Below are 21907 nucleotides of genomic sequence, written 5' to 3' on the forward strand. Positions count from 1 at the left end.
ACGCTTCAATTTTTTCATTTTTTTCAAACTTTCTCCTTATAGAATATGATGCAAACGATATTATTTTTGAAAAACAATTTCACAGAAGGTCTTAGAATTATGTCAGTTTTTTTTAAAAAAACTTTTTGAATTTTTTATATTTTCAAATTTTTTGAATTCAAATTTCGGTTACCGTTTGGTTTCTGAAACCAGACCGGACCGGGAAGGTCGGTAACCGCAATTTTTGGGCGGTTACCGACGGTTTTTTAACCCTGGTTGAGACCAGGATCGTATTATTCAACATTAAAAAAACAGCAGGTGTACTAAACTACTTCTGTCGGTACCTATCGATGATCTGATTGAGGGACCCCTTAATGTAGAACTCACTAGCCAAAGAACTTTTCCTCTCAGGGGAAAAAATATTCTTAGCTATTTATTCACATTCTTGGTTCGAAAAAAGGAAATTAGTGTATGTTCCTAGGATTGCAAATTCACGAGCAAGACAAGATGGTAGAAGATATTTTCTAACACTAACTTCCCATTATTCCATGGATTTTATACACACGCCAGAGTAAGATCTGCCTGTAAATGACATGTAAATATCACTGGAGCTGTAACAGATATGAACTAACTGCTTGGCGTCCATTCTGTAGTGTAGCCTTAGCTGCTCCACAATATGAACAAGCATTTTTCTGATTAGTAAGATTTAATATGTAAAGAACCAAGTTGTCATAGAAAACTATACTAAGTACCAGTTGAACGTCAGCATATCACAGAAGAGATTCAACCACCGAAGTCATGGCCTTGGATCCCCCTCGCTCAAGCAAAGAGAGGGCAAGATCACCTTCATGCCATTTCCGAAGCCCAGACGCCAATTTCTGTAGCGTCTCAAGCTTCACCTCGGGAATCCATGTCGGCACAAAGTCAACCAGCAAGCCCACAAAACAGAGAACATAGGCCCTCCATGTGGCCTCGCCACAGCCCAGCACAACGTTACCCTCCATAACCTTCGCCATGAACCCTAAGTGCCTATCTACAACCCGTTGCCTCTTTGATGTGTATATTGAAGTGTAAGCTGGCGACGTTTCTCCCACTCCCCAGATGCTGGCCCCAGACAAGAGGAGAACATATGCCAATGCAAATCCTTCAAATATGCTGCACACCTGCCCAGCAGTACCAAGCTTCTCTTCTCCAGATGAAAGCAGCAAAGTAGGCAGAATATGCTCATACAACAGACGGATCAAATTCACCCCGCCAGCATGACAAAGCATAGTTGCTGCAAGTGATGCTATCTGTTCTACCGAAGAAGAGGCAGAAGATAGCGGCATGCAGACTGACCTCAAACGAGCAGGTCTGTCAGAACCACAACCATTTGCCAGGGCACGGGCTCTCTCAATGACCACCTTCAAAATCTCTTCACAAACAAAAATGTTGTCTGGAAATAACCAGCAAGACCGCATGTAAAGAAATCCTGGTGATACAGAAAGCCGAGGTGCTCCATTATTAACAGTCTTCCCCAGCAGACCAGTGACTCCTCTGTTTTCTACCAAGTAAGAGCGTCCATCAACCGAAGGTCCAAGGAAAGATGAAAAGCAACTCCTGATGAGTTGAGCTACCGCGTTGTTATCGCGGGTGAAGGGGGACTGTGAGCATGCTAGGATGATAAAATCATGCCACCGCCGTACTTTCTGGGACCACAATGCACCTATGATTGGCATGCTAGGCAATGAACTAGATGTTGCACAAATTTCCACTCCTTGGCCAATGATACCGTGCAGGTGACTAAATTCCTCTATCTTGACTGTTATTGACAAACTGATTAGAGCTGCTATTGGTAATGGAAGCATTGGCATCAGTGAACCTGTAGTGGGATTAAGAGGCCATTTGAGAATATGATATGTGATCTTGGCATCCGAAATTTTATTTCATCTCAACTTAGAAAACTAGAGACATTATATAGTGTTAATTTAAGCATGTAATAAACAGAAAGGAACGATTTTCCCAGAAAGATATTGACATACGTGGTTGCGGAGAGATGATGAAGTGAACGCCAGCAAATGCAAGAACTTCTTTTATCTCAGATTCAACTGCCTGAAGAGTTGCAGCTGGACTGGGCCAGTCCGTTCCATTCAACATAACTGGCTTCCATATGCCACGAGTAACTTCTGCTGAAAAGTAGCTGACAATAGCAGCAAGAGAAGCAGGCAAGAAATCCACAAGATCTCTTAGACCTGCAATTGAGCATGGTTTATGTACCAGTAAATATGCAAGGGCAATTGGTGAGTGAAACTTAAAAGAGGAAACTTTAAGGTTGATGAAGGAAAAAAAAACTTGTAAGCTGCTGGAAGGGGAGTGATTGTTTACTACGGTCTAATAAACAAACCACTACTTAGAAATATGTAATAATCAACGATCATGAAGGTATAAATTATTTATTCTTCTCACGCATATGCATGAAAAACGCTGCCACAAAAATATATATGCTTGAGAAAGATGCATAAGCTTCTAGTATGAGTATCTGATATCATTTGATACTTAAGTCAGAAAATTTCTTAAAAAACATAAGTTAATAAAGGAATTTTTAGCGTATTATTCATGAAATTTAGATTAATTTCAAAGAACTCAATTATGTGGTCTAAATTATCGCAAAACTTCACATTTTGGAACCCACTTCACAAAACTATACAAACTAGCTCTAATCCAAAAGGTGTCTTAAGAACCCACACATTCATGAAATACACAGTTAGTTTAAACGTCAACTGATCCTGGGCGCACACTGAAGACACTGCTAGTTTGGTTGTAAAATGAGCTCCACATGTATCTTATGTGTGGGTTCGAGACATTAATTGACCTCTAAACAAACTGTGTTAGCTAAAAGGTGTCATTTTGTTATAACATGGGCAAAAATTGTATAGTTTAGTGAAATGAGTTCCAAAAAGTGCAGTTTTGCGGTAGTCTGGCACCAAGCACCCAAAGAGCCTAGGTGTTGCCTACCTTGTGTAGGGCAGCAGCCAAATGTGGCATATTTGCATACATACTAGTACTACCCATGAGTTAGTTACTTTACAATGTTCACATAATAGCTAAACAATGAATCAATAACTACTTAATTAATCTAGACTCTAATTCACGTGAGCCTAAGGAGAGGAAGAGAAGCGGTGGCCCAGGATTCCGCCTAGGAACAGTGTAGGCCACCTAGGTGCCCATGAACTGCCTAGGCAGCCGCCTACTGTTCCTCATATTGTACTGCCATTACAACTTATGCACAAATGGCTGCCTAATAGAGCAACACTTTTTTCATAATCAACAAGCTAGGTGTGCTGGCCACCTAGGCGGTAAGGCGGGCAAGGAAGCAGGCCAAGGCGGTGACTAGGGCACTGGGCGGGCAAGCCAGACTAGACAAACCAGATCTTGCGGCCATGACACCGGAGGAGCAGAAACTTTTACCACCATGACATAGTGCACCCTCCACCTCTTGCTCGTCCTCTTCTTTTCAACGAAGGCCACAAGCCTCATGCCCACTGTATGCCAGGTGGCGTGGCACCTAGGCACCCTAGGTGCTAGGCAGGCAGCATTTTTCAAAAAAACTAAATTCAAGATGGAAATTTTGCATGTGCTAGCCTTCAAAGAAGTTTCAAATCTAAGCTGCAAGCTTTAGACAGAACAGGCAGGCATGCTACATTTTTCATTTGTAAGGTGTTTGATTTGATCTTTCAGAATGGCAAATAATTGAGACTGTAAAGAGCATAGAACCAAAGTTTAATACTCAAAATTAGAGAAATTGAAAATTTTCCATATCGCTAAGAAGCATTTAGTTTGATCAACAACACCGGTTAAAGGAACAAATGGACACTTAGAATATGATCAGTATAATTGAAGACCAGAAAGAGGTATATAACCTGTAATCAAATCACGGGATGAAAGCTTCCCATGAGCGCATGCAGTTAACACAGCCTCAAGCACAAAAGGAACAGCTTCCAGAATTTCCCATGCAGGTACAGGAGGCCACTCACAGATATCTTCATGTACACCTGCAGGTGAACTACTCATAGTGGAATTTGATGTTGATTGGGGACTGATGGACAAGATACCAACTTTTGTCATTTTACGGCATATAACATTTAGTATTGTGTTTGCCACATGGAGGACACTTGTCCTATTGCAAGCACTAGAAGGACTGGAGGATATGCAAGCCTGATCCTGGAAGTACCATGCCCTTAGCTTTGGAAATGAGTCAATATCCGCTGGCTTTTGAAATGATGGATCTAATTGAAATATGTTTGTTCTACTAACATTATATAGATTTTTCAAAGGAAAGAGACTATTACGTAACAGCAAGAGAAAATCCAAACGGAGCTCTGAACAAATAGAGACTCCGCGTCTTGATATTGCATTCTCATTAGGGGATCTATGGAATTTCCACAAACGAAGAAGGGACAGGAAAGCACATGAGAATACTGAGTACACGGAAGCCTCTTCAAAATTGCAACTCCTATGGTCAGACGGAGGTAAGGAGCCAAATATCTCACACAGAGGCATTAACATGGCAGCTACTTCTGGAACCTGCAAAACATAATGTCATTGCGAAAATGGTATTATAAGCCCCAAACAAGTTATACTGCATACCAGTTGACTAAGAATGTAATCAGTTACAATTCAGTACAGGGAAATTTTCTCAAGCTGTGTAACATATGGCAATCAATCCAATGTGGCATCTTTATCGCCACTGATGATTAATGCTAGATCTTAAAGCAATACAATTTAGCAAATATGTAAGATGTGGTACAGATGTATATGCACAGGGGCGGAGCTACATGTAACCTAGTGAATTCTGCTGATACTTAGTATTGACACTTTGTATATTGTTAATAACCATGTAGTTACAATGAGAGTGATCCCAATGGCAATTTTTTTCTGTATCCGCCCCTGTATATGCGTATGTCAAAAGAAATAGAGCTGAACTAGATTAGGGTTCAAGCTAACACTGTTCTTACCAAGCCATACATTGAGAGAATATGAACAGTGTCAACAGAAAAAATCCCAGATATGAGAGCATGGAGCATAGGCATGTTGTGTATATATCGCCCATCTGATCCAGAATCCAGAGGGAGGAATGTCGACAGCAACTTAAGCACCATTAGGACAGTATGTTCCTAAGCAGCAAAAAGAATTGGACACAATTTATTTTAATAAACAATGAAAGTAATTCATAATACAGTGCTTTTCACACTTAAAATCTGAAGAAGATTGTGAAGACTGAAGAAGACAAGAACATCTGTAACTGACACTCATTCTCGTAACTGCAATATGGTTCTTCTGAACTGAACAATACCTGAATGTTCCAGCCACGAAGAAGTGTTGCCCCACACAAAATCTTTGAAGCCGACACCTTTTCCTCCTCTGTGCCACTTACTGCAAAAGAGTACAATTTCTCCAACTCTGCTATACTAAGATAACAAAATAGGGAGAACACAAAGAATCAAGCTAGTGAACAATTATAAAACCCAAAAAGAGCACTAAACATTCTCATAAGTCATCACCTCGAAGCAGGTGTAACCATAAGTGCATCCTTAAGTCCCATAAGTGGAGACCCTTCTCTTAAGGCTGACCAAGGGTATTCCTGGACAGCAGAATCTTCAATTGGTACCACGTAGCCAGGCCAGAAATAAGCAGATGTATCAATTAAGTTCCTTGCAATACAGGCTTCCACAATAAGGTGTAGCATATTTCCCACTACAATTTGAAGCATAACTATGAGAGTAATTCAATGTTTGCTAAAAGAATAGCATAAGCAAAAGATGCTAAATATCGAAATATCTATCAGATATAACCTGCTCTAACAGATGAACGTTCTTTGGAGGAACTGTAAAAGTTCTCATTTGCAGCCTTCAAATCAGATAGAACAACTGCCGCTTTCCTAGCTGCAGTATTTGCCAAATGCACAGCTGCTGGAGGAGGTGAAAGAAGACCAAAAAATTGCTGCAAAACCTGAAGCGAAGACACTAACTCTCCTCTTCTAATAGAGACCATTCCCCCTTCCAGTTTGTCAGCCTCTTCCTTAACAATAGTTGCAATGGACAAGGGGACAATAGCTAACAACATGCACAATCGTGAATCAAGTTGAGGAAACGGTCCTTCCAGAGTGTCTGGGCCCTAGTAAACATTAATATTAAGTATCCCAATCAGATGCAAATATTATCAAAAGTAAATATTCTAGCCCTTTCTCTCTCTTTAGTAAAGAAAAAAAAACTAGTTATCTCACTCGTTGTATAAGCTGCAAAGCTGAAATCCATAGAGCTTGAAAGGTCTCTTGCCAGGTTGCCCGATTTAACACTTGAAGTGTTTTGGAGAGTTCTGCCAACAAATTATTTCAAGTTTAAAAAGGTTGTACAATAATTCTATCAACAATCAAAACGGTAAGAATTATCAGCGATATGAAGCTATAAACCTGTCAGATATTCAATTGATGATATGGCACGAAGATGTCTTCCATCCATTGAATTCTCCATAAACATGTCAAAAGGAATCCAGCAAGATCCCTTTCCAGCTCCAAAAATACTGCATGCAGCTGAACTGCTAGGTTGTGTCCTAACAACAAGAACTCCGAACAGCCTACTCCTGCCTAATTGATACCCAGTGCTTATAACTTTCTGGATATTCATAATCAAATTCTCTAGAAGGTTGTTAGCAGGTACAACGTTCTTCGATTTAAGAGCACCAATAAGATGAAGTCTCCGAAGTAGATTATTGAAATTTTCAGGTCTACCCTACCACATCCAAAAAGGGAAGGAAATGTTCAATCAGTTTAAAAAGGAACATACATGGAACATTTTAAGAGTACTAAGGAGAAAAGGAAGTATTTCAAAATAATGTGGAATTCTATAAATGAATGAGTGCTCATGACATCTATTAAATGGAAGTGAATTGCAAAATCTTACTGTACCTACTTGTTACAAACTATGCATAAATATTTACATTCCAAAAAAAGCATAAAATTGTTAGCAGGTTGGAGTGCATATCAAATTTATTCAGTAAGAAGAAAAACAGTTTTTTTTTTAAAAAAATGTATCTGGGAAGCAGGCGTTAAAATTTGGCATCACAAGCTAAAATTTGTCAGACTTGAATAAGCCAGAAGATCATGAGAAGCTGAAGCAACTTCCGGATATGCTTTCCCTACCAAAACTCCAAAAGGAGTACCATCTTATCATGATAAGATAATCAAAGTTCATTTTTCATCCCCAAGTTTGCTAAGTGACAAATGTAAGAAAACTAAAAATTGTATGGTGAGGGATCGGTGAAACCTAATATTTAGGGGCCTATGCTGCTGAAAATATACAAGCTTCTAATTTTCAGAAGTTGCAAGGCAATAAACAGTAAAGAAACAAGAATGCTGCTGCATACGTGTTACGATAGACAAGCCGAAGGAAAAGTTGGGCCCACTTTTTTGCAGTGATCTTCTCAACAACTTCTAATGCCAATAGCATGTTTTCTCTCCTTAGGTACTCACGGTGCTCATGTTTCCTGTCAAATAAACTTCCCTTGCCATCTGTATCCATGTTTTTGTTTACTCCAATTATATATGTACCATCATGCTCATCAGCAGAGATAATTGCCAAGCCAAAATCTTCTAAAATGGAATCAATCAATATTTCGATAAGACTTAATACAAACATAATAACAGTATGTCCAAAATCCAATTGTGGAAACCCATATCTATGTGAAAGCTGCATGGCATCATCAATAGATTTAGCTATCCTGCATAGAAATGCAATTAAAAGTTAGCAGCATTTGAGAAGATCAGTGTCTTTATCTGAAAACTTTTTTAACTAAATAAAATAATTAAAAACAAAGTACATTACCCTCATCAAAAATATGTACAATAACGTTGTGACAAATGTTCAGACAAGTGAAGGTGTCACTAATGACTTTCCACTTAAAATAGGACTACATTAAAGGTCAATTTTGAGCCATTATTTATTTGCTTTAGTGATGGAAGAGGTCACAAGGGGCATTCAGGGAGATATCCCTTGGTGTATGCTCTTTGCTGATGATTTGATGCTAGTTGACGAGAGTAGGATAAGGGTTAATAGGAAATTGGAGTTGTGGAGATATACTTTAGAATTGAAAGGTTTTAGTCTTAGTAGGACCAAAACGAGTATATGAAGTACGATTTTGGTGCTACTAGGCATGAGGGAGAAGATGTTACTCTCGGTGCAGATGTGGTTCCCAAGAAGGATACCTTTCGATATTTAGGATCGATGCTATAGAAGGATAGTGATATCGATGAAGATGTTAGTCATAGAATCAAAGTCGGATGGATGAAATGGCGTCAAGCTTCTGGCATCCTCCGTGACAAGAGAGTGCCACAAAAGCTGAAAGGTAAGTTCCATAGGACGGTGATTCGACTTGTGATATTGTATGACGCCGAATGGTTGGCCAATTAAAAAACAATGTGTCCAACAGTTAAGTGTAGTGGAGATGCATACATTGCGATGGATTTGTGACCATACAAGAAATGATCAGATCCGAAATAATAATATACGTGATAGGGTAGCGGTAGCGCCAATTGATAAAAAGCTTGTCTAACATCGATTGAGATGGTTTGAACATATCCAACGGAAGTCTCCAGAGTCACCTGTGCATAGTGGGATACCGAGGCCCGCTAATAATGTGAAGAGAAGTAGGGGTCGACTAAACCTAATATGGGAGGAGTCTGTAAAGAGAGACTTGAACAAATAGAATATCTCCAAAGAACTATCCACAGATAGAAGCGCATAAAAGTTAGCAATCCACATGCCAGAACAATAACTTATGCATCAGTCTCCTTGTACCGTTATTATTTTAATTTTTTTACTATTACTAGTACCTTTATCATCATTATTGTTTTTTTATCATCTTTTTAGTTGAATTTGTGGGTTTCATCTCTAGCCTACCCCAACTTGCTTGCGATAAAGACTGTTGTTGTTGTTGTAGAATAATTAAAAACTGCATTTGTTCCCCTGGAGTGGTTGTGAAACTAGAACAGCACTTCATCACACATAAATCGGCTGGCACATCCAATGTGAAGTACATTGAGGATGAATTGAACAAGTCAATACAAATCAAGCTATATCCAAAGTTAACGAAATCTATTTGCAACAGTTTCTCCAGAACCTGAAAAAGATGGGCAGGATGACAGGATCAAGGCTCCTAATAAAAGCTTTGTTTGTGCGCACTGAGGCGTGATCTTTACTACAAGTTTATAGGAACTATGTGGTCCAATTACCAAAATCAAAAGGACAAAACAGTCCATATGCAACACCTTTCCCAAACATTCATATAGGCTAGGTGAAGCTCACAATGTGGACAAGTGCACTCAATGCCGAGAAAAGAATGAACTACACTAGTCCAATGAGGCACAAGAGTGATAATGTGGTATATTGTGCTCTTGGCAATCTTCCTTGCAGACAGACGCATAGTTCAATCAGACACTTAACCCTGGGGGAACACTTGGTCATTTTTTTGTTCTTGTGCTGCAATATGCTGCTTTGTGGAATCCAATTAGTTAGAAGAATCTTTATTATTTCTATTAAGACTCACTACTATATTCAAAACTAGAAAAAGAAGAGTTCTTTTGAAAAGCCACCTCAACGACAAAAGGAGCAGTAATCACACTTTGGAAGTCTTCCAACAATAGCACCTAGTACGCAAAATGAAATGGAGTGCCCTTTTCCTTTCAAGACCAAGACCAAGAATTTCATGATCACTTTCAGCCTACCTAGTTTCCACCTCCCCGCACATCATCAACATCAGCAAGTAGAGCATGGGTTCTAAAGGGAAATTTGATTATATGTCCTAAAATTGATCAACCTTTGATAATATGTCCAAAATTGATCATTTTTTTATCATATGTCCCACAGAGAATAGTTTGTAACAAAGTTGATCAATTTTTCCTTTCAACCGAATCCCGCAAGCACTTTGACCAGTTCCGAAGTTAGTAAGCTGTAACACGCGTGCACTTTTTTTTTGTGAAGTATGCAACCGTATTATAGTCTTCGCTCAAAACAAAACTGTTGCATAGTCGGATGGATGGAGGAGCAAGCGATGCTTACATGGCCTTGGTCTCCGCGCTCTCCGAGCAAACCGACGTGGCCATGTACCGGCCGAGCAGCTCGAGGTACAGCCTGTACGCCTCCGGTTGCTCCCGCCTGTTCGGCACCACCCTGCAGCGTAATAATCCGCAAATCAGCACAGCGCATGGCACTCAGTATCTCAACGCAAACCAGAATAATCGAATTGATCAACGGAACGCAAGAGCGGAAGCGACGCTCGAATCGCTCAGGGACCTTGGGGTGAGGAGGGCGAGGGTATGAAACGGGAACACGAGGCGGGACGCCATGGCCTGGTCTAGCAGCTTCCACATCGCGGCCGTGTTGTGCGCGAAGCACAGGTTCGCCACCAGCGCCGGCGCGAGCGCGAGGCCGCCCGAGGCGGAGGCGGAGGCGGGTGTGGAGGCCTCGCGGGCGCAGCGCGCGGCCTTGGCGGCCTGGAGGAGTGGCGGGTCGCCGCGCGCCGCGGAGGCCTTCACCGCCGCCATCACCCGACGGTCCAGCTCGCCGGCGGCAACAGCCATCGGCTGCCGGCGTGGGGGTTGGGGGGCCGTTGCCTGTTGCGCGGGGGTTGTGGGGGTGGTGAGGGAGGCAGGGGGAGGGACCGAGGGAGGCGCGGTGGTGGAAGGTGGCGCCGTGGCGATGACCTTTAATACGCACCCGTCAAGCCCATGGAAGTGGAATGAGTCGATGAGATACAAATAATTTATTATTTTCAAAAAAAAAAGAAAAAAATTAGTTTTGGACAATTCATATTTACGACGGCGGCTTAATTTTGGTCTTGAACATTTTTATAATTGTCAAAGAGACCAACTATAAATATACCCTGTCACCAGAACATTATGATTAAGTAACAATATCGAGAACTAAACCTCGACTCGAATGGTTAGTGATAGTAGTTAAGACTATTTTTTTTTTCCGATAGGCGATCTGTTAATAGTAAAATATATGTGGTTACTTTACTAGTTTTTAATAAGAATTATGTGAATATATGTATAATGGTGTAAGAATATGCGTACGTTTGTGAGATGTAATGGTATTTTAAAAAAATAACAATGTAAACTTTGAGCTTTTGACATGTAAAAAGACTTCGATGACTCTCTTCTGGAACAATTTTAGCGTAGGTGGTGAGATCTTTTCTGTCATTTGGTTCAAGCCATACATATTGTTGACCCTTTTGCTTACACAAACATTATCATAAATCCGTAAATTTTTATTCCTCTCTTCCTAAAATACTTAGAACGCATGAAATTTATGATGAATATTAAATGAAAAGGATCCATGCTTAGCAAATGGTTTATGTTGGAGTCGTTGTCAATTATCGCTACACACACCTTAGATGCATCTTAGTTTATTTAGCATCTATATGGTTAAGTATCACGGTTTGTCACACCCTTCAGCATGATGTCTCACGTATCATAGATTTGGTTTTTAGCCAAAGTAAACCACATTTGTAAGACACAATTTATTCATCATATTTTCTATAACGTGAGTACTTTGCCTAACTTAAAAGTAATTCAGACTATTTTTTTAGATGTATTCAAATACATGGGGCATTTTTATCGCAACAATGTTATTGCAAATGTAGGCACCGTGAGAACGGTGGGGATTATTGTACTTGTCAAGTGGCAATTTAATTGGGTTCGTCGTACACGTCGAGAAACCCTTGGCATAACACATGAGCTGTGTGTCCACCTCGTGGCGCGGAAAAAGAACTCCAGATTCAGCCGCTCGGTACTTGGACTACGGCGGCAGAAGGAACGACGCGAAGTTTCCCAGCTTTGACGCCCGTTTGGGGGCCGCGGACTTGAAGCGGCACGTGAAGCTATCGGTCAACTGTGAAGACGTGCTGCGGGCTGCCGCGCAGCTGCCCCAGCTTCACCGGTTCGATCACAATGCGTTGTCCCGGAGACGACCACGCCATGACCGCCACATCTTTATGTCTCATACAAGTACAAATAATGCTAGATGCTAATGGTTAAATGCTTAAGGAAAAAAATATTAAACATTTATATAAAAATTATAGTGTCTAATATAAACAAAGGTTACATGTACTTATATTGAGAAATGTATGAATTTTAATATTTTTCTAACTTTTTCGTGGCCGGACTAGCTGGCCTATTTGCTTCAGTGAGGCCTGAGCCTATACAATTAAGGGTAAAAGTGAGACATTGGTCTTGCTAGGTTAAGCGTTGAAAAATGAGAGAGTAGGAGAGCGAGTTGGTGGCGACAGTGACGTAACCACACCTCCTATTCCCTCAAGGGTAGTGGGGTGCTGGAGGGCGCCGATATGTCTATTTGTAGGTCAGCTCCTTCTTCCTGGTGTGTAGTGAGAGAAACATCTCCATCTTCTTGGTTCCTTATGGATCTCTCTTCGATTTTGTTCGCCACCCCTGAGCTGGACCCAAGAGGAACTCGGGATTTGGTTTGGTAATTTTGTCCTTGGAGGGATTGGGTGGAGGAGCCCCTGTGTTGGTTTTGGTCGGAGCTATGGTCGCCGAGGCTCGTCCTCATGTGCCGTCGCAGTACGGTTGAGGTTTTGTATCTCTGTTCTCCTTCTCATCTGCGGCAACAGCGGGTGATAGGATTTCTGGGTCTACGACTTGTGAGTCATGCCTAGCCTCGATCGTCGGCTCATTTCAACTATTTTCTCTATGAGTTTTTACCTCCTCCATTGCTCTGACCAGTATGGGTGTATGTGCTTTGATGCTCCGTGATGATTAAATGCATTGAAATTGGTCTTGTTATCTGAGTACAATAGTTGTGAACCTACGTAGTTCTCTGATAGTTGGTTGGTATAAGCTGCAACTGAAGGATGTGAATTCGGACTCTCTGATCAATCCCTCTTAGTCTTGATCCCTGGACTAGGTTCTGTTGTAATCTTTGTTTCAAATTAAATATGTCTTGTTTGATATCTGAAAGAGCAGTAGAATTCTATGGTTCTATAATTTTCAATACTTGCCCTGTTGGTCTACTACTCTGTTAGTTTTTGGATTCTGTAGGGATTAGTTTTCTTCTCTTTAGTATTTGAGAAGTTATACAACAGCTCCGTCCAGGAAGATATTTTAAATTCAGAGAACCCTTTTCAGGTTCTGCATCTAGTTGAGATCTTAGATTCATGCCCAGTTTATGATGTGTCCAATGAACAGTTAGGGAGCAAAATCTCAGTTGTCTTGGGACCAACTGATGTGAACCATCTGAGAGCACTTCCTTTTATAAGAACTACTTGTTGTTCAGTTCATTATTCTACATGATAGATGACATCTTTACTTCTGAACTGCTGTTACACTCATGCAAGATTATGGTTAATATATATGTGCTCTTATGCTGATTTATATTTATATGGAATTATGTCCATGCTCTTATTATCACAATATGCATAACAATTCAAAAATCCTATTGCTTCTACAATGGCTAGTTCTAGCTCCACTGCCCTACCACTGTCATCCTCGGATGTGATTAAGCCTGAGAACTTCAATGGAATCGGCTTTAAGTGCTAGCAGGGTCGGATGAGGCTATGGTTCATGGAGCTCGAATTATTCTAGGTCCTCACCTAAGAGCCTCCCACTCCTCCGAGGTGGAGCAGTGCAAGACGAGGTGGTTGACACATTAAGGGCCAGTTGGGAGAAGGCTAATGCCTCAACCCTAGCACGCCTCTTGGCTATCCTTTTGAACAAGCTCTTTGACATTTACATGGGATTCGGGGAAGCACAGAAGGTATCGTCAGACCTGAATGACAAGTGTGATGAAAGAAACAATGGTAATGAGTCCTTCATGGTGGCCAGTTTTCTGAATTTTCATATGGGAGATGGCTGACCACTCATGGAACAGATCCATGAGTCGCAGCTGATCGTGCGACACTTAGACCAGCATGGTTGTGTCCTCCCTAAAAGTTTTTAAGTTAATATCATCTTTGCCAAGTTGCCCACTTCTTGGCATGATGTTGTCACCACACGTCGACACTTAAAGCAACGGTTGATCTTAATGAGCTCATAGCTGCTATAAATGTCGAGGATAAGTTTAAGGCGGGCTATGGTGGGGTCAAGGCAACCTCTCAAGCTAACCTTGTTGAGCATAAGAACCATCCTTGGAGGAATATGAAGAAAGAGAAGACCAAGTCTAGACCATCTGGACCAAAGGCTAATACTATTAAGAAGCCCGAAACCCCCTCCCTTTGCTTGTTTCCACTAGCGACCAAGCCTCCGCTGCCCTCGCTTCACTTCGGTCATCGTCTAACGCCGCTCCGGCCACGGGCCGCTGTCGATAAGCCCCCAAGAAGGTTCTCCGCCGCGCATAGATGCCTGGCATGTCTTTGTTGTTGTCAGACTCCGGCGAAAACCCACTCCAGTGAGCTCTCCAGCGTCATGCCGCTACATCGCTCGCTGTTGTTCCCCCTTCGTCGCCACGCGTTCGCACTCTCGCGTGCGCGTGGCTAGGCCCAACAACGTCACGTGGCCTAGCCGAGTAGCCTGCGACTCAGCCGCAGGTGGGCCGGCCGGCTAGGCCAACCCAGCTGCTTCGGGCTGAGCCCTAGTGGGCCGATCCAGCTTCAATCGGGCCAAAAAACTAGCCGACCCAATCGAGTGGGCTGAGTACTATGCAGCCCAGGCCTAAGTCTAGGCCAATCCTAGGCCCAATCAAAGCCCATTTAGGCCCAACCCGAGTATTGTGCATGTGGGTCCCACAAGTTACTATGCATGTGGGCCTGGTCTACTATGTAGTGGGTCCAACCTATAAATACTGTCATTTTATATTTTCTCGAATTAATTTAAGATTAAATTTTTTGAGAGTCATAACTTCTCAATTCTGGCTCCGATTTTGACAATTCTTTCACCAAAATTTATCTAAATTCGAGATCTATCCATCCATCATAGTGTGATATCTATTAGGGGTCATTTGGCTTTCCATTTGATGTTATTTGGTTATTCTCTAGTATAGTTCATTGTTTATCGTAGTCGTGTTTACAAAGCCAGCGAAGTTCTGTGAGTGTTGCGCGGGAAGCATCAAGAGTAAGGAGGATCCAAATTTTGATCAAGGCTTAAAGGAAAACTTCAAAGAACACAAGTCCTTTGTAGTCTCTCTGTTTAAAATACGCTGGTGCATTCATCTGGTGTTTTTTTCATTTACACCGGACCATCCGTTGAGTTAAATCTTCTCTTCTTTTCCCTAAAAAAGCTCTGGTGAAACTATCTTTGAGGTCACCGGACTATCAGGTGAGTTAATATTCATTCTTCAGCACTTGCAATTATCTCTACAAAAAATGCTCTAGTGTTATACTCCGGTATGCACAAACTAAGGACCAGACCTTCTGGTGGGTTGATCTTAAATCTTCTACACTTGCATTTCTCTCTGCAAGAAATGCTTCGGTGTTACCCAATGTAGATCACTGAATTATCCAGTGAGATCCTCAGCCTTCTCCAGCTTTGTTAGAAATACTCTGGTGAGTTCAGCACACAGAGCACCGGACCTTTCAGTGAAGTCATTGGCCTTCACTTTGTCTCTGGACACAATGCTCCGGTGAATACAAACTCCTTTGCACTGGACCTTCCAGTGGGACAAGTTTTCCTAAGACTTCTCCAATCCAATCAAACTTTATCCTGTCTGAAGCGGCTTCTTGATGTATTGCATCCATGAGACCTACTAATATATATTTTTGATAAACATATTAGTCCTAATGACTTTGTTGTCATTAATCACCAAAATCACAATCGTGATCTAATAGGGTCATTTTCACTATAACATCAAGCTACTAAATGGCAAGAATGAGATAACTTTAAGTCAATCTCATTATGTGGACAAGGTACATATTTGGTATGTTAGACTGTAAGCATGTAGCCATGCCCTATGATCAAAGTACTAAGCTGAAGAAAAATGTAGGCCATGGAAAGGACCAGTTAAAATATTCACAGGTGATTGGTTCCCTCATGTACTTGGCTAGTGCAACTAGGTCTAACATCTCGTATGCAGTATGCAGGTTGAGCTGTTATACATCCAAACTAGAAGATGATTATTGGATAGCACCGGAGAGGTTACTTAAGTACCTGAAGGGGACAAAGAACATAAGAATTCACTACTCTAGCCATCCTGTAGTCATAGAAGGATTCAGTAATTCTAACTGGATCAGTGACTCAGATGATATGAAAGTTACGAGTTGATATGTTTTCACTCTAGCGGGTGGAGCTATGTCTTGGAGGTCATCTAAATAGACTGTCCTTACTCGCTCCACTATGGAGGCTGAGCTAGTGGTGCTAGACTCGATAGCCGTAGAGGCAGAATAGATCTGAGAGCTCCTTTCTGACCTGCCGTTATTGGATAAGCCAATTCTGGCTGTTTTCACCTACTACGACAACCAAACCGTTCTGGTTAAGGTAAAGAGTAAGAAAGACAATATGAAGACTTTGACGCATATAAAACAACGACTCAAGTCGCTCAAGCATGCAGTAGAGATAGGTACAAACTATGTGGTTATATTCAGTCTGAAAGGAATCTTACGAAATCTTTCACAAAAGGAATATCTAGAAAGGTCATTCAAAGAGCATCAAGAGGAATGTGATTACTACCCACTGATAAAGTTCACACCGGTAATAACCAATCCTAGCAAATCGGAGATCTCGTGGATTAGGCTCTAGGAAAACAAGCTTTATGGACACTAGAGTAATTCAATCCCATTTGCTGCATTGCTCTTCTGTAGGAGAGGGTGAGCTGTTAGCTCTTAATGGATTCAACGTCGTATGGCAATAAATGTTGTCATATAGGACAAGGTAGGAAACTTCACCCATGTGAGTATGATTGTAGGGTCGCAAATTATAGAGAAGCTGGGTACTTCTCTAGGTGGCACTCATGAATTAAGGTATATGGACATTACCGTAACATTCAACCCGAGAACTAAGGTAAAAGCAGCCTAGTACAGGGCATTGTATAGGAGGAGACTCTCGTACCAAGGCTGAGGATCAAGGTTTAGTCATTCTCATCATGTGTTACCCAAATTCTACACAACTAGGTAACTTGTTCAAATCCGGAAGGTACAAATTACTCAAATCCTATATATCAAACCGAATAACTCCAATATTAAAATTTGGTGAGGATTCTTGAGAAATGTATGAATTTTAATGTTATCCTAGGCCTTTTCTTGGATGGACTAGCTGACCCATTTGCTTCAGCGAGACCTGAACCCATGCGTTGAAGGGTAAAAGTGAGGCATGGGTCCTGCTAGGGTTAGGTGCTGGAAAATGAGAGAGCAGGAGAGCGAGCTAGCAGCGGCAACACAACCACACCTCCAATTCCCTCAGGGGTCGTGGGGTGCTAGAGGGTGTCGACGTGTCTATTTGTAGACCAGCTCCTTCTTCCTGGTGTGCAGTGATAAAACATCTCCATCTTCTTGGTTTCTTACCGATCTCTCTTCGATTTTGGTTGCCACCCCTAAGCTAGACCTAAGAGGAGCTCAGGATTTGGCTTTGGTGATTCAGTACTTAGAGGGATTGGGTGGAGGGGCCTATGTTGGTTCTGGTCAAGCACTGCTTGAAGAGATTTATATGTGAAATTGTATCTATATTTTTATTATCGTAATATATATAACAACTTAAACATAATTAATTATCTTATTAACACTAATATAAATATCGATAAACATATTACCCTTCATCTAAACACCTATGCTAATACAGTTATAGAGAAACTAACTTTTTTCTATAAATACCTCATCTTAACATTCTTATCTGCTCTGACCGTCCTCTGCACAAGCAGCGTGTCCAGATGCCGAGACCGAGAGCACCTAAAAAAAATTCACCGATTTTTCAGAGCGGTCAAAATCTACCGTGGCGTTTCAGTGACCTCGCAGGATTTTCTAGAGTGGTGAAACTAACTGTGTGAGTTTAGTACGGGGTCAAGTCCACATCTAGAAGATGAGAAATATGTGCGTGTGTCACTCTCTCTCTCGCCCATATCTCCCTTAATTTCCTTCTGGATGTTTTGACTTGTCTTTATCTTGGATCTCATGGTCAAGCTGTCCCTACTGTTTGATTGATGAAGTCGTTTTCAGGCCTACACTACAGTGGCAGCTGCTAGGTACCCTGTATGCCGTTTAAGTTAGTGCGCATCACGAGGGCGGAACAAACTAAAATTGCTTGAGCCAGGGAACAGATCTTTGTCTTTTTCTGACACATCTTTTTGGAATAAAGGAGGTTTTATTCACTTTTATAGTTATATCATACAACACAAAAGAGTTCATTTTCGATTTTTATCTAACATGAATACACCCTGCAAAAACAAAAAGTAAAAAGCATCCAGCGTAAGTAGCAATAAAGAGTCTTTTTCTAACACATGGATTCATTCCATCCTTTACATCGATTTTTATTTATTTCAGTGTGACTCTGACGAGTAGTCACAATAATCTCTCAACTTCTCTTTTTTTCTCTTGCGAATTTCCTAGTCTCCCAAGTTATGTCGAGATGTGTGAGAGAGAGACGATAAAAGGAATGATTAACCGGACGTAACAATCTGTCGTGCACATTTTCGTTTTTAGAAAAAGAATCGGTCCACCCCTTAGAAAGTCTTTTGCGTGAACGCTGCTGAAAAACCGCTCGCTTCGAATCATCGACGGAGGATTGTCAAGTCATGCGGGTTGACACAAGACTAATTAAACTAAATACTCCCTCCGGTTTAAAATAATAATTGTTTTAGATATTAATACGGTTTTTAAAATATAATTTTAGTTATTAATTTTTATTATAATATATTTATAAAATATAGTAAAAATATGCTATTGTGAATATATATTTTTGAAATAAATCTATTCGTGTCATTTTTAAGTATCTAAACCTAATACATAAAAAGTAATTTATAGTTAAAGTTTAAAACAGTTGATTACACGTAACTCAAAATAATACTTAAATTGGAAGGAGTAAGCTACTAGACTTTTCGAAGGAGCTATTTAGATGAGATGAAACTGTTCTTCAACAGATATTTTAAAAATTTATCTCTTATTACACGATTGTAACATCATCTAATACTGTTTCAGTATTTTCTATTTTTTTTATCTCTACCAGCTACCTATTTTCTCTTCTATTATTTTTCATCACTCTTTAGACATCCACAGTCACTAGACCGCACAATGATATGACCTAATTGCTAGCCGCAAATTTGCCGGCATCAAGTATGCTCCCGTATGCCTATAGCACTTAATAGCGATTCTGTTGGAGCTGAAAACCGCATCATCTCGCTGCCGCAAAATGACGTGGATGTGTGGCACAGTGATATCGATAGCTTTTGCCGATGCTACTGAAGCTGCCCTAATGCCACTTCTTCTGCAATGCCAAAACCCGACATTCCACTCTTATACTACCGTAACTGCAATTCCCGATATAAGCCTCACATATGCGCAAAATTGCCAAGAACGAACCGAGGAATTAAAGCTGCAAAAATAAGTGATAATTATTTCTGTTGGGGTGGCCATTAGTTACGTGTTATTTTGTTAATTGTCGTAGTTGGCCGTACCTTAGGTAGCCAAACTTTATCGGTTGAGGCAAGTGTTTGTTTAGCCACCATAATTACAGTATTCAAAATTTTCTTTGAACCCATTTATCGTAGACTAGTTTTATTACCAAAATTTATTATAATCATAACGTGTTTTATTCATAAAAAACTGTGGCACGCCACACATGTGACACCAAAATATGGTAAGATATAGCCATCAATTAAACATGCCTTTATTTTTTTAAAGAAATGTTGGACTTTATTTATTACTCAATAATAATGTTTAAAGAAAGGGTTGATCCAGACGTGGCTCCCTTCCGCCAAAGTACAGATGCTTCGCGAGAGACCGTCCGTCGACGCCGAGCAGGCTCTAATTTTGGCCGACTAGTTGTGTGACTTGGGCCGAAACTCGTGTGCGCCCCTACCTTTCGTCAGCCCGATAAGCTCAGCTAGCACTCAGGAAGGCCGATGCACGCCTCTACAGCCCATTAGCGTAGCATCCAGATCCACCTCATGGCATTGGTCGCGTAACGGCAGAACGAAGGACTAGGGATGTAAAATGAACCCGTCAGTTCGGGTACCACGGGTTTTGTGACCGATGGATCCGGATTAAAATTTTATTTTTGTTATCGTTAATGCTCCTCCTAGAGCATCCGAACATCTCAATTCGATCGGACGTCACATCAACCATTCATCTCCGCCCCTCCATCGGACGGACGAGAGCACGCTCGCGTCTTTTCCTCCGTTTTACTGGGTTTGAACGCAAGTCCAATTCCCATTTTGGACGTCCACCCTCTCCCCTTTGCTCCTCTTCTGCTCGCTAGCGATCTTGTCCCCGAGCGATGCCCTCGGAAGATCTGCGAAGAGGGCGCCAGAGCGAGTCGGCTGTGACGTCCCCATCGGCGTAGAGACGCAAGGGGTCTCCTCCCGCACCCACGCGCGACGGTTGCGGCCAATGGAGACTCACGCAGCCACACCCAGACCTGCGAGCTCATTGGAGAGACCAATGGATTGCGCCGGCGGTGACCCATCTGGCAAAACAGAGCCTACCAGGATTGATGCGACAAGGATGCCACGCGAGTCCCTTTTCCCCAAACCTTACCCGATTGGAATGGATTTGTTGGTACCTGCTTACTAGGGCTTTAAAATGATGCATCTAGGGTTCAAGTTGATGGGCTATGTAGCACAGTCAGTAGGTTAGTTTTGTTGGATTTCTGCCTGATTTTGAGTACAATCAGTAGTTCAGGGATATTTTTGTTTGAATTAGGGTCTCATATGAACCATACACATATGGAGTTTGGTTGCTATTCCTTTGATTTTGTTGAACAGTCATATACTTCTGAATTTGACATGTTATTTTGCACACATCTTAGTCATCTAGTTCTGAAATTGAGTCAAAGAAGACACAATCTCTGAAGTTTTTGTACATCTCTCTTGTTCTGCCATCTACCCAAAACAAAGCGCTCACTGCATTAGACTTGTCAACCTTGACTGCATAGAAGAATGAGGGGCTCTCTGCTTGCAACTTTTGGAAGTATTCTACTGTTGCGTCCATATCTCTAAAAGTAAGCCCTTGCCTCAGATTGTTCCTAATGTTGGGAACATCCTTGCTATTGAAACTGAGGTTGCAGAGTCCTCTGTGTATATCAGCAAGAATTCCCATTATATGTGTAGTTTGGATGTTCCTATGATGCAGTGTTTTCAAGAGCTCAATCTACCCAAGAAATGCGTTTGTGTGACCTCAGTTGCTTTCTCCGCGCAATGCGCTTCACTAATGAGTGCGTATGCTCTGGCTGCATCACAATAACTCTCCACTTCCCATTCCATAGATCGACTGCCATGTGCGCCTTGCAATCATACTTTTTAATAGTGTTGCGCTTCCTTGTTGTAATAGTTAAGATAGCCGATGCACTCTTCTTCTTACTGGCCTTCTTTGTTGTGGTATCATTGGTTGAAGTGCTAGAAAATGAACTACCTTCCTCCACATCATCCGGTTTTCGTGCATGGGCACATTCAAACTCCTTTCCAATCAGCTCCCGAGTCACACTGTTGTTCTTGATGATGCAATCCTTGCGCTAAACCCAAGTTTCCATGCATACTCATTGTAGACCCTTTTAGCCTCATCAATTGTGTCAAATTCCATCCCAACAAATGACACCAATGGCTGGGAACACACAACATCTTCTTCTTCTTCTACAACATCATCACAATACACCTCTACCTCCAGGTACTCATGTTGTGACCCATCTTCCGAGCCGAGTGACATACTTTGCTCAACATCATGTTGCAACTGACCCTGCACAACATGTTGCAATATGTTTTCAATTATGTTACACAAGGGAGAAAAAATGTTGCATATTTTGATAATG

At 41.4% G+C, this 21907-nt stretch overlaps 1 protein-coding gene across 1 annotated transcript; it reads right to left on the bottom strand.

Annotated features, from left to right (window-relative positions):
* Positions 1 to 475: 475 nt before the first annotated feature.
* LOC133884315 (mediator of RNA polymerase II transcription subunit 33A-like) lies at positions 476 to 10686 on the bottom strand. Its single transcript, XM_062323674.1, has 12 exons — positions 10305 to 10686; positions 10071 to 10181; positions 7381 to 7734; positions 6428 to 6741; positions 6242 to 6333; positions 5811 to 6132; positions 5520 to 5712; positions 5312 to 5426; positions 4974 to 5132; positions 3879 to 4542; positions 2001 to 2210; positions 476 to 1840 (listed from the first exon to the last, which is right to left on the bottom strand). The coding sequence occupies exons 1-12, from the start codon at positions 10589 to 10591 to the stop codon at positions 750 to 752; spliced, it is 3912 nt and encodes a 1303-aa protein (XP_062179658.1). The 5' UTR covers positions 10592 to 10686; the 3' UTR covers positions 476 to 749.
* Between the last annotated feature and the right edge of the window lie 11221 nt (positions 10687 to 21907).

This window comes from Phragmites australis, chromosome 11 (assembly GCF_958298935.1).
Source record: "Phragmites australis chromosome 11, lpPhrAust1.1, whole genome shotgun sequence".
In the NCBI taxonomy this organism is placed as follows: domain Eukaryota; kingdom Viridiplantae; phylum Streptophyta; class Magnoliopsida; order Poales; family Poaceae; genus Phragmites; species Phragmites australis.